The 16,574-nt window shown below is 36.8% G+C and overlaps 2 protein-coding genes across 2 annotated transcripts; one reads left to right on the forward strand and one right to left on the reverse strand.

Annotated features, from left to right (window-relative positions):
* Positions 1-6,839: 6,839 nt before the first annotated feature.
* On the reverse strand, positions 6,840-9,372 carry LOC133731968 (transcription initiation factor TFIID subunit 7-like). Its single transcript, XM_062159418.1, has 6 exons — positions 9,169-9,372; positions 8,946-9,059; positions 8,314-8,447; positions 8,100-8,219; positions 7,772-7,845; positions 6,840-7,315 (listed from the first exon to the last, which is right to left on the reverse strand). Exons 2-6 carry the CDS (start codon positions 9,055-9,057, stop codon positions 7,144-7,146), a joined length of 612 nt encoding a protein of 203 aa, XP_062015402.1. The 5' UTR covers positions 9,058-9,059; positions 9,169-9,372; the 3' UTR covers positions 6,840-7,143.
* Positions 9,373-12,712: 3,340 nt separating this feature from the next.
* LOC133731788 (serine/arginine-rich SC35-like splicing factor SCL30A) lies at positions 12,713-16,238 on the forward strand. The gene is made up of 6 exons (XM_062159194.1): positions 12,713-12,871; positions 13,506-13,662; positions 13,812-13,889; positions 14,668-14,832; positions 14,954-15,094; positions 15,798-16,238. Exons 2-6 carry the CDS (start codon positions 13,511-13,513, stop codon positions 16,027-16,029), a joined length of 768 nt encoding a protein of 255 aa, XP_062015178.1. The 5' UTR covers positions 12,713-12,871; positions 13,506-13,510; the 3' UTR covers positions 16,030-16,238.
* The last annotated feature ends 336 nt before the right edge of the window (positions 16,239-16,574 follow it).

Here is a 16,574-nt window from a genome sequence, read left to right on the forward strand (position 1 = left end):
TACTTTTATTTCAAGCTAGGCAGATTGAACTACTTTCTAGTTTTGACCAGAGCAATTAAGTATTGCCTAATGGATTGCATCTGATTTAAAGTTTGAATTAAAATGCAAAATTTTATTGGGTTGCATACGTAGATTTACATTGTAAAGTGCATATACGCGTAGCCGAAAAAACCAAAACAAATACATAGTTTAATTCCTAATAAGCCTGTGTCGGAAAGTAGTATACAGCAAAAACATCATCGAATTGTTTATATACGACCTACGTATACCAGTATCAACAACAATATATATCACCAAGATTTTGGGTAACTTGACAGCTGGGTATACGCATCTTGTTCATGCACTCATTTCTATGCAAAGGGTTCCGTACTTAAACAAGTGTTGTTTTAGATGAGAAGATTATATCAGTGTATGATTGTTCATAATTAATCTACCCTCGTCCAAAGCACCTTTTGCATGATGTTTATTAATTCCACTAGCATCGATCATCAAAATATTGTTTAAGAACAAGAAAAGATCATAAAAACATATACACTAATTAGCTGAAGATAGAACCGTAGGAGGATATATCTATTTTTGAATGTGTCCAGGCTTAAGGGTTTTGAGTTAGGCCGCTATCAGTAAGCATCACATACGTGATATACGTACATAGTCGAAGGAACGTACATTGCCTTCTCGATCTCTCGATCTTACAAATTACTAGAATGTGGAAGGGCTACATATGTCTTCTTATCAAAATGTACATTTTTTGTGTTAGTGAAATACGTATAATATTGGTTGTTTGAGTTTTTTGGCTACTCATATGCTAAAATTAAAAATGTTATGATTTCATTGAAATAAGTCTAAATTTGTATTTCAAAACTAATTTCATTAATCAGTATATCACGTATATCATATTTAATTATTAATATCGGATCAACTAAAAACATACGAATTGTAAATAATGTATTCATGCATCAATGTATAAGAGCACTCAATTTGTTTAAACAATCATTGATCGGTTTTTGGGACCAAGTTCAATCGATATTCCGTGAACAAAACGAGAGGTCACCAAAGAACCTGGGGTTAACGGATTGAAGCATAAGATCCGTGGAAGATCCGAGTGTAATCTAAACTCAAAACAGATCTAGATTTGCTTCCCACTTCTTTTCTTATACGAAGGTGTTAAAATATGACCAAGTTTGGCACATATTACCTGTAAAACCCACTTTTTGGGAATTGGCAACGTGTTTGTCTGAACAAGAACAAAACCTTGTCCTCTTCTCAATTATATAGTACGAACTACTCGATCTTCTCTAGCTACTGCTGCGGGCACTACTTAGTTTTTAAGTTGTTTTTCACAACCAGTCAAACCTACAATTCCAAGTGCTTCCATTTTCCCAATACACGTAAAACTCAAAGCTCTGTTTAGGCTTTTCATGTTTATGTTCTATGTAATTCAATTGATAATTTTCAGACATAACATGATCACTTCCAACTGTCATGACAAATAAAATTTTTGTTAATTTGGGATCTCGACGAATTTGAATACAGGGTACTTTGCGCCGTACCGTACAGAGAGCCGTGGAGTCTCGACCGCCGACTACGGTGCATTAAATCCACGTGTCAGTTGTTTAATGAGCCCACGTCGGTTTGCCTGGTATGAGTGGTACATACATGCCTAATAATCCAGACAGCTAAATCCCATGACAGTCGCCCTCGTGGTACTATTGTGCTACTAGTATTATATAATCTTCATTTGATCTAGGGTTTATTTCCACTAGCTCACTCGTTTTTGTAATTTTCTTTTTGGGTAACCATTTCCCATATAAGTATAAGTATAATATCTCATTGATTATGACTTAGAGAGATGTATGGATCACATTGATTGGTTAACACATTCCAATCCTTGATTTTCTTGTTGAAATGTTTGATGAAGTAAGACACAAGTTACTAGAGGCCGGTGTAGAACTTAGAACCAGAATTTTCATTTGAGTACCATAGAATATTTGCCTCGTTTAAGTATAATTATGTTCCAAAAAAAAAAGGAGTTTGCAAGATTTTTTAAATAACAATAAAGAAAGCATTTAAACTTGAAACATTATTTGATGATAAATAGACATGGTTTCGTTATCAATGTACGTAAACTGAAAACGAAACGGTGTGTAATAAATTAGAATGGTTAGCTAGGTTTTTGGTACCGAATACAGATCCGAAAATGATCTCGATCGACGGTAACAACCGTCATAGATAGCATAATTAAGCATGTAACGCTAGCTGGAGAACACGCGAGAGCTGCTATTAAATATATTGACAGCTAGCGGTGAGGTGCTTGCTACCTCCATCATCTTTATTCGTAATAATTCTAAGAGTGGTATCGAATTGACTTCTTAGTTGTCTCTGCTCTATCTATCTTTTTGCACTAGTACGTACTTTGTAGTACTACTACTGCAACCTCCCTCAGACTTTGAGACTTCTCGACAGTCTCCGTAAACCCTAAAAAACAAAGAAGTCGGAGAAAACGCGCTTCTAAGTTGTAACTTGTAAGCACTGGTTCTACTTGTCAGCACCGACTTATTATATCCCATTATTGATTATCCCAAGTTTCTGAACACCTGCAATATAGTAAACCAATAGGTACGGTCTCCGCTGTGACTAAAAAACATATGGAAAAAGTCAGCTCAACTTGAAACTCACTCTGTTTTGCTTTGCATCATCAGGCTCAGCAGCTAATATATCAAAGTCGGTCTTCTACGTACCCTTACCCTACCATGAATTATATTAATTGTGTGCTGTTGACGGATGCTGGATTTTCCAGCTCGTTGAGATTGTGAGAGTGTGTGAGATCCTGCCGGGCGGTTCGAACCGGTCCAGAAATGCACAGGCAACTTTGACCTTTAACCAGATTCGATAGAGATATTGATGGATTACTGACCATGGTCCATGACCTACCATGCATCATATTGATCATAATATAGAGCTACAAGACTGGAATGGACGGTGACTGAAGCATTGGTCTATGTAGGGCCACTGCGTAGTCTGATCGGAGATCGATCTCGATGTCTTATCTACGGGTTAGAGACAACTCAGAGACAGAGACAGAGACAGTAAATCGGGTACTTACGCGCGTGGGTGTGGGTTGATTTCTTATCCATCTACAATTCTAATTAGTCGGTTAGGGGCGGGGTTACTCTAGAACTCCAATGTCACACAGTCATAGGCTCAGATCGATTGAGCTTCCATCAATATTGACGCGGTCCATATAATTAATCTAGTTAGGGTTTATTATTTAAAACCCTGGAACACATCATCAGTCAGATTTGCATGATAAATTTAACTATCGTTAAATTGATCTATATATGTATCAAAGAATGCTCGTAATTTTCTCTCAAATGAAGAATATGTATGTGCGTTTATGTTTTCAAATAGAAATTTTAAAGAAATTTACTAACTCAAAAATCCTTCAATAGTCTAATTGTTTTTGTATCAAAGAAATGGATGTATCATCATGAGATATTGAACATGCATTTGAGTTACAGAGCAATGTCGGAGACGCGCGGTTGAATTTATGCACAAATAAGCTTTAAGCAACAATCCATATATCTTAAGTAAATAATTTTGACTAATAACTAAAAAGAATAATGAAACTAGTTTCTTTTATTTTCCTCTTGTTTGCAAGAGAATGATGAGAGAAGTTGAAAAAGGAGAAAGTGAAAGAGAGACTTGATGATATTTAACATTACTAGGAATTCTGGCTTCCTCGTCAATTTTTTTAAAGGTGACCCATTAGTCTAATTCGTTAATGACCACTAGACTAAAATTTTCAATGTTTGCTTCTATCACTATCACACTAGCATTAAAATTTTAATCCAACTCTATTTCTTCCTAAACTTATCCATAACTTGTCCTGCAAGTTTATATATATAGATATATAGAAGTTTGTCTCGCACGCGTACGTACCCAATCGAAGACCTTGTCAAACAAGAAACGAGCAGCTGGCTAGATACGGAGACGGGAGATCCAGTCAGTCAATTTTCGAAACATCTATAGTTCTATACTTAACACACGTACATTAAAGAGTGAGAAAGGGTTCGTTTTACTTGAAATTTCAAACACACGTATATGAGTTACGAAAATGTCAACCAGGCATGGTCTTTCTGATTCTATATATCCAAATCGATGAACAAATTAAGGAAAAGCAAACTGATCAACCTACCTTCTTTATATATGTAACAATCATCAAACTACTAGTTGATTTCTTTATATATGGTTAATCGATCGTAACGTACTCATAGATATTGGTTCGTAGTTCACCTTTTATATATCTTTAATTTCCTACTCAATTATGGTCAAAATTAATTAACTTAATTACTCACCAGTTTTCATGAGCATATGCACGAGCTAGTTATATGTATTTGGCAGGGTTACATGACACTCACGAGTACCTCAAGGCCACTTGCAGCTTCCTAATTTTGTCGTCGATAGTCTTTATAAAATTTCATGATATACGTTGCTAGCTCACCCCTTCAGACAAGGTGAAGTTGTTGGTTGACATTATTGTCTAATTAGTGAAGGTAATCGTAGTGACATTGCACAAGTCGCAACCCAAGTTGTATCAATTATATATATACCTTTACGATTGACTTCGGATAGCAAGTCATCGATTATATAGTAAATGGGGTTCATACTCATAATTATATATAGCAACCCAAGTTAGATGCAGAAGGTCAACCATTTAGCTAGACCGGCCAAAGCTCAATGCAAGTACGAAGAAATTAAACTAGAAAATACATATGTATTAATTACATTGCCATCCTCCTGTAAGTACTTGTAGCATGCATGAAGCATAGTTGAAATTTCTGAGAATTGTTGATTATATATGCTTGTAAACGCGTTAGGGTACATAAGATAGTGTAAATAAGGAGACACACAAGAACAAGAAACAAATAGAAAAACAAAACTTGTGTGATCATGCTTAGTGGTTGAGCTATTTGTAAACATGCATCACCCCTAGTTATGCTTTTATGACGTAATTCGAGTTTAATTATCGAGACAGTGTACTAACTAAGAACATCAATGGTATCATATGCAGCATGCACGCTTAAATAATATGTTGTATGAGCAAAAGTGGCATGCATATACACACATTTTGGGGGACACCCACAAACTACAGCTAATTAAGCAAACAAAACATGTTTAGTAGTTGAACTGAACGAATTATACATTCTAGTTAAGTATATATGTCTTCTAATAATTTCAAAATTGAATTTTATATTGCATGATAATTATAACAGGGAGTTAAATAAATCTAAACGAAAAATTAAAGCGTAGAGAATTGGAAGAAAATGAAGCTGATGAATGACAAAATCGATTGATCTACTGCCTATTTATATGTAACGAACTAACTAGCTCAATTATTTTGATCACTTATATATAGGTGTACGTGTCTGTATCCATCAGTGTTGCACATGATAATGATCCATCCATATAATATATGATTTTCGTAGTCGAATTAAGTTGTAACACTTGATGGTCGCTCATGGACCGTCGGTAATAACCTAATCAGATTTTGCATGGGAATATATATATATAGTATATAAGTTAAAGCTAGCCTGCTTGTTTGAAACTCGATCATAATATTTCAGAATTAGGTCTATGGGGGGTATGGTGGTATTGGGGTCAAACACAGCTTGTGTAGATCTTACCTACTGCATACTCGAACTAACACAAGCTGGCATCATTGTGTATATTCATTCATAAACACCACCAATCATATATGAACCATATTGCAATTTGGCTCCACTCACATTTGGATAACATCCACCTTGAATTCCAGCAATCATATACAGTTTACTACATGAATATAATTTATAAAGTCTATGCATGTCCTCAAGTTTAGTCTATGCATCACGAGCTCGATTATGGTGTTAAGGATATGCATAAACCCAGGGGGTTGGTGCATGCCCCGGTGGAGTCTTAATTGTTAAACATTACTAACTTCGTGATTAGTTTTTCTTAATTGATTTATAGGCTTACCTTCATGTGCTTATTCGATCTCATCCGAAAGATGGCCGCAGAAAAAGAAGAAGAAGAAGGGGAAAAAAAAATGACGAATAGGAATACGAGTGAAGGTGACTAATGCTCATTACTCATCATAACAGGATGTCTTTGTTCATTTTTTAATGTGGGATGTATAGGAGCTACTAAAGAATCCGAGGTTTCACATAATGGGAGTAGTACTACGGAAAATCAGATCTGAAAAGGGAAATAATCAATTTGTTAAGCAGCGTAGCTTAGCTAGCTACTAGAACTAGGCTCATGGTCCATGGATCACATGGAAAATTAGAACTATGTTTAAGTCTTCAAGACAAGTTCTAGGATTTTCCGCCATGATCGATCCTCACAACATTAGCTGGCTCTCTGCTGCTACACATTCTTATATCAATTCATCTCATGGCTCATGCGGGAATTACAATTTAATTTCGAATTGGTTTGCACATTTAACTTCATGGTATGATGGGAAATTTTATTATTTAGGAAAACTAGTATACCGGAATAAGGTTAGGGGTCATCTTGAACTCAAGAACAAAAAATGGTGAAGCATGTGAACGATGTGGAGTTGTATTTGTTGATTCCCAGATACGAATATGTCAAACCAAGTTGGTCTATTGCGCTTTGCGCATAGACTCACTCGAAATTAATTTTGCAGACTGACAAAGATCAGAGAACAAGAGCATTCAGTAGAAAGAAAAGGCTGCATGTTCAGCCCATTAGGAAGGAGTAGACGGTAACTTATAGTGGATATGGGTAGCCCAAACATTCAAGCAACACTTCAAAAAGACAATACCACAGCCTATAAATGCCTTTGGAACGAAGAAATGAAACTTGGCATAGCTTTGCAAAAGTACAAACTTGTAGACAAGTTTTCCACTATATACTACCAAATTATACAAGTTCTTTGAGAATCCTGAGGATATTCAGAACTGGCAAACCGACTAGGAGGAGATCAAAAATAATGTTAGCATACATGTTAATGTTATCAACACAACATAAATTTATGCTGTCATTCATAAAACAAGCTTTCATCCCTGTTCTTTTTGATATGCACATCTTAACTTCATCAAGAAGCTTGACGGGGAAACAATATCAGCACAAGGGCTTGCTTCAAATTGAATCGTCAGATTCATCCGAATCACTTCTATCATGCTCTCCATCAGGCTCCCCTGTGTTTGTAGCAGCCTCAGGAATATCAGTTTTTGATTCAGGTGCTGGTGCAGGGTTTTTACTTGTATTACCAGCCTTGCCATCTCGATTTTTCTCTTGCTCAGCTACTTCAATATGTGAGCTATCAAATCAAGGGATAAACAAAACAGAACATACAGAACTTCACACATGATACAGATTGAATGTTACAAGACAACAGTGCCAAATCCATCATCACAGATCCAGAAAAGTTTCTGTATTAGCAGTGAGATAGAGTCACATATCAATTGATGTAACAGTAAGCTTCATAACCTGATGAACAGGAGGCCTAAAAATTTCTTATAAAAGCGGAGAAAAAGGCAAGGAAAATAACATGTTCAGCTAAACAAAAAGACATACAATTGCAATTTATGCAGCCTTCATGAAAATAAGGCCTAGTAAATCATCATAAATAGGGATGCATTCTAGGCTTAACAGTATAAGTTTAAAACCAAAAGTAGGAGGGATCCTATTTCTCACTTGACCAAAATCTACTATTTCCACATTTTGCCAAACTTTAACAAAAAATGTTCAAACATTATATAAAAGGATATCCACATTGTCAGCTGGTCCACCAGCACTAATGTTCAGTAGATCTTGCTCAACACGCTGGACAAGCTCAGGCTGTAAAATGCAACAATATCACTATCAGCAACAACATCCAGATGTGAAGGATATGAGCGTAAGATAACTGTGCTGTAAAATAAAAAAGAAAGGCCTCAACAATTATAGGAGTCTCTCTCAAAAGACATTTCTTTTCAATTTATTTATGTTTTTTTTTACACTTTTACACCAAGCGACACTGGATTTCTTCTTTCCTACCGTAATATATATGGCATTAGTAAATAAAAAATCCAATGTAAAGATAGTAATGTTACATTTAGATCAGGCTCCCTGCGAAATCTTCGCTTTCGAGCATCCCTCATTGGAGGGGTGAGACCATGCCTGTACTCAACTGTATCTGGAGCAGGATCATTTGGATCTCTAACCATAATCATCTGTCAAAACCCAAAAATATCACATAAATGCCTTTGAAATGAAGCACTCACATAATTAGCTGTTTCAATATGCCTTTGACATACAGCACCCCACCTGACCAATATCTGCAGTCTTAATTAACACACTATCGTCATACGTTTTGTAGGATTCCACAACAGTAGGAAGATCCAAGAGCGATGCAGGGAACCGGTCATTGCCAATTACAAATGTTCCACTCCGGCCATCCTCTGCAAGATATTTCAAGCTTACATGTAAAACATTTGATGAAACAGGGTAAGGAAAAAACAAACTATACACATACACCATCGTTACTGTTTTCCTCTCTACTTTGCCAGTTTGCCATGTCCACATAACATACTCGAAATCATAATTAATCACAATGCTGGTTTGAACAAGAGCTACAGGCACACTAAGCAGGCAAAAGATCGAACAATTTACAAAGCATCACGCCGAATTGCCATCCCAAGTCCAAACCAATTGCAACTAAACCCTCGAATATAATCCAACAAAAAAAAAATGCATCACTCCCATGCAAAAGTACTATCCATGTATCACTAACCACCATTCTAATCAACTCTCATTGACGAAACGACACCGAAAATCTAGCCTTTTTTAATCCTATCAGAGGGTTCTGCCTTTTATGTAACAGCAAGTCAGCAATGCAATGAAGGACTAAACAGTTCTATTGAGGATGCATACAATCCAGAAAGTACATTTGCTCTGACCTTCGAAAGACAAATCCAACGACTTGTCGTCTGAAGAAGCATTCTCGCTGAGAAGACGATCTAATCGCTCTGCAACTGAAGGTGGGACTCTGAGTACGAATTGCTCCTCCATCACTACAAAACCAAAAAAGACCCCGTCTTTAAAACCACAAAACGCAAATGCACAAAACCAAAACCCTAACCCTAAAGCCGAACCAAATGTAAAATTGATGGAGAAATTGACCTCCGAATGTAAAATTGATTCAGAAATTGAAGTCTTTGGTGGCCGATGAGATTAACCGTGGGAAATTCAAACGCAAAGAGAGAGAGAGAGAGATTCAGAGGTGGCCTGAAGTGAAGCAGAGAAGGAGGGAGAAGGTTCTGTACTTTTGGCGGTGAAGCAGAAGAACAGAGAGGGAAAGAGAAGAAACAGATGGCAGGAGAGGACGCGCTTGTAAAATAAAGAATTGCATGAGGGTGATTTTGGAATAAAAATATGAAAAAGCGGTCAATTTATAAAAGTCTTGGCTACTTCGCTTAGAGCATCTCCAATGATTTTGTCTTTTGGCTTTGGTCAAATTTGAATTTGACATATGACATGGCAAAATTGACATGTTAACATTTTGACTAATTTTAGCTCCAATGGAGATGTCAAATTTGAATATTATTTTAATATATATAATTCTATTTGTGTTGCTTAACCAATTGCAGAAACGCATCAGCACGGTTGCTTTGTTACATGTTTGGTCTGCAAGTCTGTAGGTGCTGCTGCTGCTGCAATGGGATTGAAATTACATGAGAGTGATTCAGCTTAGAAACATCTTTATCATCTTATCAACAACAACATTCATCAAGTATACAACACAAGAGATACGTAGACCACTCTACAAATAAATCATCTAACTTACTCCAAATATGAAGTTAAACATGGAAAAGGAACGCAACTTAAAGAGAGACCAATTATAGAATTTTATGACAACAACAAATCATACTTGCATCAATCCAGAGAATATGAACATGTGGAGCCGAGCTCAATTGGAGGTGGCCAAAATATCTGGGAACCGCCTGGGGAAGATCCCAACTTCTGAATGCTATGGTCCTCTAAGTAGAACATGAAACTCTCTGGTCTAGTTACTTCTCTAAGAGCAAGATTAACATTGTTTTCATCTGAGAAGTAAATGCAATTCCCTTTGCACCCAGCCAATTCTTGGGCCGAAACAGAGAAACAGCAATCCATAGCCAAGAAAAACGCTCCATCACCCAAGCTCTTCACTTCAACCCATCTGCCCAACTCTCCATTCAACAGTTCCAACTTGCAAACCTTAAAATCAACTACCTTGAGTTCACCAGATTGATATCTTTGGTGTCTTCCACGACGCCAACGGACAAACAAAGAAAAATCTAACTCAACACCAGCCCCTTCTTGCTTATTTTGTTCTTGATCAAAATACATATCGACCACATAAAAGCTCTCCACAAGACTCTACCAAATGCTTCCTCCCACCAAAACCAATCACTTTCGACGAAATCTTCACCATCACTTCTGAAGACACATCAATCCTAAAAACATAATCCAAGCTATCCACCACATATGGCTGACCCTATTAAACAATAACATCATCAAAAACAAAACCTCCATTACTAAACCATGTGAGTTTCTCATCTCCACTTTTAGCAAAACCCAAAATTCCCTTATCAGAGATAACCAGAATAGCACAATCAACAATCTCAGCAGGCATTAAATCACTTTCTTTAAACCACAAACAGAACTAGAGCCAAGGATGTATCTCAGAAAATACGACTTCCCTAATTCGATCATTTTAAACTCCAACAAATTGAAACATTCAGGAGACGACGACGGGCCGTTTGTGTACCTGATTCGCCTGGAGGTGATCGGATTTCTTCTATGTCGCACTCTTCGACCTTGACCAACCAACCTCCAGACAACGGCGGCGCCAGTGATGACGTGGAGGGGCTCTGTAGGAGGTAGACGGTGTTTTGGGAGAGGAAGGAGGTGGGTCCATCGGAGAATGGGAGAGGGAATTTCGGAGGAAGTGAAGGGTGGAAGCGAGGCACAAGAACGCCATGAATGACAAACGCTGCGGAATTGGAGAGACTGGATGCGCAGTTCGAGCTTTTCTCCGATCAATGGCCAGAGCTCGACTGGAAGATTGGACCAGTGGACGGTGATATCCATTGTTGATGTAGCCTCGTGACTTGGGAGGTATCCATTTGATCTATGTTCTTGATATTCAAGAAGAGAGAAGAAATTTGAAGAGAGGAAAAGTGTTTCTTTCTCTGAGATTTTGAAGTTCTGGGTGAGATGAAGGAAGAAAGACACGAGAAGGAAAGAGAGAGACCACTGAGAAACAATAAAAAAATAAAAGACAGAAAGAGAGGAAGCTGTCAAATTTGACAGAAGAAAGGCTTATGTCAAATCCACGTGGAAAAGACATATTTGTTGGAGAACAGTTTGGGCTGTCAAAAGTAATCGTTGGGCTTCCACATGGCAAATGACCCATCGGTTGGAGATGGTCTTAGGCTGTTTTCATAATTTTCATAAACAGATAAAAGTTTTCGGGAATACAAAGAAAAATCTACCTCTCGATTTATTTTTGCTTAATCATAACATGTGACTTAGTGATTGAGCGTTGTGGTTGGAAACCTCCTAACCGGCATTCGATTTATGAAGTTATTATTTGTGATCAGGATGGAAGAAATGTTCTGACAATACCTCCAGAATGCAGTATCTTAAATCTTAATTGAAAGCTTTAAGATACCGTAAGACTCAGTCGCAAAAAAAAAAAAAAAATTTGCTTATTATGTCACTAAGTTTATAAAATGTTCTAAATTAAGGTTTAGTTATGTTCTTAGGGGATTTTAATAGATTTTGACGATTAACACGAAATTTAATGGTTTGAATTTGGATTTAACATTCTCCAAAAGTTATCTTAATGGTTTTTTTATTGTATTTATCGTCAAATATACGAAACAAACATGATATATACAAGTATACAACACGGTATTTTGGTCTAGAAAAAGAAAGAAAAAAAATAGAGGGGGATGGATATGACATGCTTGTAAAAATATAGAATTACGAGAGGGTAGGTAGTAGGGTTGTCACTCGGTCGGTTCGAATCGGTTATAGGTATTACCAACTTCAAAACCAAAGCTTTCGGTTTCAAAATTGAGCTACCAATTACCAACCAAAATTTTCGATTTTTAATCATAACTATCAAATTCGGTATTTCGGTTTTCGGTATCATCAACTTTAGAACAACTAATTCTTTGTAATTAAAATTAGAACGAACAAAACTAAGTTCTTCAATTTTATAGTCATAAACTTTGTACTCATGTCCTAATTATAGCTTTATTTTGTATATATGACATCAAGTTTGAGTCATTTTCAATATAACTAGGTTATTTAACCATATTTGACTAGGTTACTTAAAGTACATGTACTATTAATGTAGTAATGTTCATACTATTTTGAAAAATTTAATGTTTATTTCTTAATATACATGTATGTGTATTGAAAACCATAGTATATAAAACTAATATTTAGATAATCGGTAGATTCGGTATTTACCAAAACCAAACCAACTTTTTCGGAAATTTTCGATTTCGGTTTTATCAGTCTCGGTTACCAAAAAGTCGGTTTACCAAACTTAAAACATCGGTTGGTATTCGGTCGGTTTGGTAATTACCAAACCAAGTGGCACCCCTAGTAGGTAGTTTTGAAATTAAAAATATTAAAAAAGTGGTCAATTTTATAAAGTCTTGGTCTCCCTAACCCTAATCCTCTTTAATAAATACACAAAAAGCTACATTTACTGATTTCATATCCACCGGAAGCTGCTATCTTCGTCGCACTCGCACCCAAACCAAAGCAACCACCGCCGTCGATTTCAGGTCACTACCGCCGGCCGCCGATTCACCACCTTCAGGTCTGTTTCTATCGCTCGCTCTCTCTATGCTATTCGATGCCGTATTTATGTTTGCATTGTTAGGGTTTAAGAGGTCGAGGCCGTGCTCGTTAGGGTTTATACATCGGCTGCGAATTTTCTGTGTAATTCGTGAAAAATGTAGTCAAATTTCAATCTCGTTGCTTGAAAAAAAGAAGATTCAAGAACGATTTTCATATAGATTGAAGATATTGGGCTTCTATTGAAGCTTTACTGTGCTTGAAGCTAAACTGTGGGCTTCAAGAGTCATTTACTGTTATTTGATTCTTCAATAAGATCCTCCTCACTCGTTGTATCGGATTTCGATAAACGAATAATCTGGATTGCAAGACTGTTGCTTTTTATTTTTTTAGTTGCCTTTGTGGTTATATTGTTATTGAATGTAGTAATTTGTTTATGAAAGCTAGTATATGATCACTGGCTTGTCAGCTGTAAGTTGGGGTTATATATTGTTGCAATTTTTCGTTCTTAATTGTAGGATTTAATGTTCCAAAAAATAATTGGATCAGTTGTGACTTGTACCTCAGTGGTAAATTTCAATCTGTTGGTTTATGTAATTTTCAAATGTTTCTTTTTTTCAATTCTGATAATTTTTTTCTTCTTTCTATCGGACTAGAGGAGATGAGGGGAAGGAGTTACAGTCCATCACCACCACCAAGGGGATATGGTAGGAGAGGACGGAGTCCTAGCCCAAGGGGTCGTTATGGTGGTCATAGTAGAGATAGAGATCTTCCTACAAGCCTCCTAGTTCGTAACCTTCGCCATGATTGCAGGTTTGTTATTGTTACTTATAAGTGATATTTTGCCCCTTATACTTCAATCTCTCATGTGGTGGGTTATCAATGTATTGGTATAATTTTATGAAAGCAACGACAAGCTAAATGTCAACTAATGACATGCTGTATTTGCTGTCTGCTTCCAGGCCAGATGATCTTCGCCGTCCATTTGGGCAGTTTGGTCCTCTGAAGGACATTTACCTGCCAAAGGATTATTATTCAGGGTAAGCATATTTGTGACACTTTAGTCGCTGAATATCTTCTGTGAAGAGATTATGTTTCTCAATTTTTTTTTTCTTTTCCTTATGAATATCACACCTAAATGATTAACATCTGGTGTTCTCGTTTATTTCTCATGATTGGTGAAAATATGGCTTGAGTTGGCAACCTGTTATAAGTTTTTAATATACATCACTTTTTAAGCAATTATAATGATAGTATTTTGGATGGTTCTGCTCCCACTTGTTGCTCCTATAAAAAATCAACAGTTTTGAAAATGACATTTCTTTAAAGTATTTTTAATGCTACTATTTTTACATTTGAAGTATCAAATCAATTTTTTTTTAAAATGTGTTGGCCCTGCTATCAAGAGCTGTTCTCGTGATCGGCCTATATTATATGTTCTACTCTTACTGTTTCTATAAGTTGGGTGTGTTCATTGAAGTTTCTGAGGTTTAACAGTGAAATTAAAGTTTTGAAGACAACAATCAAGTAATTAGAGGTCTTTTGAAGATGATGTTAATGGTAGAGAAGATTTGAAGGAAGTTGGGTTTGAATACATTGTGAAGATGTTCCAAGTCTTGAAGAATTTCAAGTCATCTTAAAATTCACACTTGAAAGGTCAGCAGCCGAGTGCTTGCTCTTTTATCATGGCCATACGTATTAGTTGGAGGTTATTTTGGCATATATAGGAAAGACTGATGGTGTGTAAAGTACTCATCACCATTTTTTCTTTTTGGTGTAGCCCCTTTTGTGACAGTTTTTTTTCCCCCCATTTTCCAGGCAACCTCGTGGTTTCGGTTTTGTCCAATTTGTTGATCCTACTGATGCTGCGGAGGCTAAATATCAAATGGATGGTCACGTTCTTCTTGGTCGCGAGGTAACTGTTGTATTTGCAGAGGAGAACAGGAAGAAGCCGTCTGATATGAGGCAAAGGGAGGGTCCAAGGTAAAACCTGCCTGTTGCTTTTGTGATGTGCCATATAGTTTGAAACCTGGACATTTGATTAAAACAAAATAATTAATTTGTTGTTCAAATCTGAGAAGTATTTCAAATCTTTTCCAATCAGCTCCAGGGGTAGTGGTCGACATCGTGATCGAAGAGGGTCTCCTCCACGCTATTCACGCTCTCCACCTCCACGTCATGCAAGATCTCGGCCCCGCAGCCCTTCTTATGATTCCCCTCCCCCAAAAAGAAGGGAATATTCGAGGTAATTGTCAGTTCCACCTTTGTGTCCTGTTTCCAATAAAGGCTAAAGGCTTTTTTTTTTTTCTCCTGTATAGAAACAACTAATTGTGGTTGCATGGCTTGCATGTGTTTTGCTCCCAAAGTTCAAATCAAATGCTTTACATGATGATTCATAGTTGTTAGATATGTACATTTTAGTTTTAGGATTGTGGCTAGCCGTCATACTTCAGGAGGAGGAAAGTTGGATTTTGTGTCGTTGCAATTTGGATGGCTTCTCATTCTATTACCAGAACTAGCATGTGAAGAAGTAATTTGAAAGATATAAACTCTGGATCTACATTGGCTGAGGAAAAAAAAAAAAAAACCTGAACTTACATGCAGTATATAATTTTATATCTGTATCATGGTTAACCTTTGCTGGTAGTTGCTTTTACCACTATTTGGAACTTGCGTATTACTTGTTTCCTGCAACCCTCACAAAATAAAGACTTTCTGGTTAAAGAATAGACGAGTACACGAGTAACTGTGAATTGGTGGAGTTCAGTCTCATGGTAATGATTGTGAGAATAGTGTCTCCCCCAAATTATTTGCTGGAAAATGGCAAAAGTTTTGCTGTCACATTTGAATTGCTTTCATCTACTTGTTTGTTTGTGTGGTATGCAATGCCTATAGCTTTCTGCAATTTATTCTAATGTGTGAAAGTTATGTTGCTTCTTCTGGATCAGATCTTTCTCACCCCCAGGGAGAAGGTACAGTAGAGAGAGATCGTTTTCCCGATCTCCTCCTCAACCATATAATGGCTCAAGGGGCCGCAGTCAGAGTCCGGTTAGGGGTCCAAGCCGGAGCAGAAGCCAGAGTCCAAGGCAAATTGGTAGAAGCTTGAGTGGCAGGCCACAAAGTCCTGATCATGAAGATTACTCAAGGGAACCAAATGGAGACAGGTCTCCTAGTCCATGAACAAGTAGAAAGACTGTTTAAATGTTTTTACTTTCAAAACTACTGTGAAGTACCTTGTTATTCCGAACTTGAGATTTAGTCTTGTATTTTGGTTCCTTTAATGTTTTGATGTACTATTTGATGAGATTTAATCTAGGATTCAGTAGGTTGATGATGTTTGTTTCAGTTACTCCTGTTATGATATCAGTGATCCTGAAGAAGCTTGAATAGTCCTGCTTTTGATTTCACAATTTGAAAACCGTTTTCATTTGAACAATTCGTCTAGAAAGGTTTGATGGCAGTTTAAACTGCTGATGCGCACTGAAGATTATTCGTTTCCTCTTACCTTGTATCCGTCACCTTGTTACTAATTATGATATGATTTATGATGATTGAGCTTGATTTATGATGATTGAGCTTGGGTTCAAAAATCAAAAACCATCCTTTCTCACGCGGCCACTGCACGACTTTTCAACACCTTTTTTCCTTCTTTCTGTCTTTCCAGCTGAGGAAAATAACTTTTGGAGGGAAGAAAAAAAGAAAAGAAAAAGGAAAATGAATGAAAT

Source organism: Rosa rugosa, chromosome 2 (assembly GCF_958449725.1).
Source record: "Rosa rugosa chromosome 2, drRosRugo1.1, whole genome shotgun sequence".
In the NCBI taxonomy this organism is placed as follows: Eukaryota; Viridiplantae; Streptophyta; class Magnoliopsida; order Rosales; family Rosaceae; genus Rosa; species Rosa rugosa.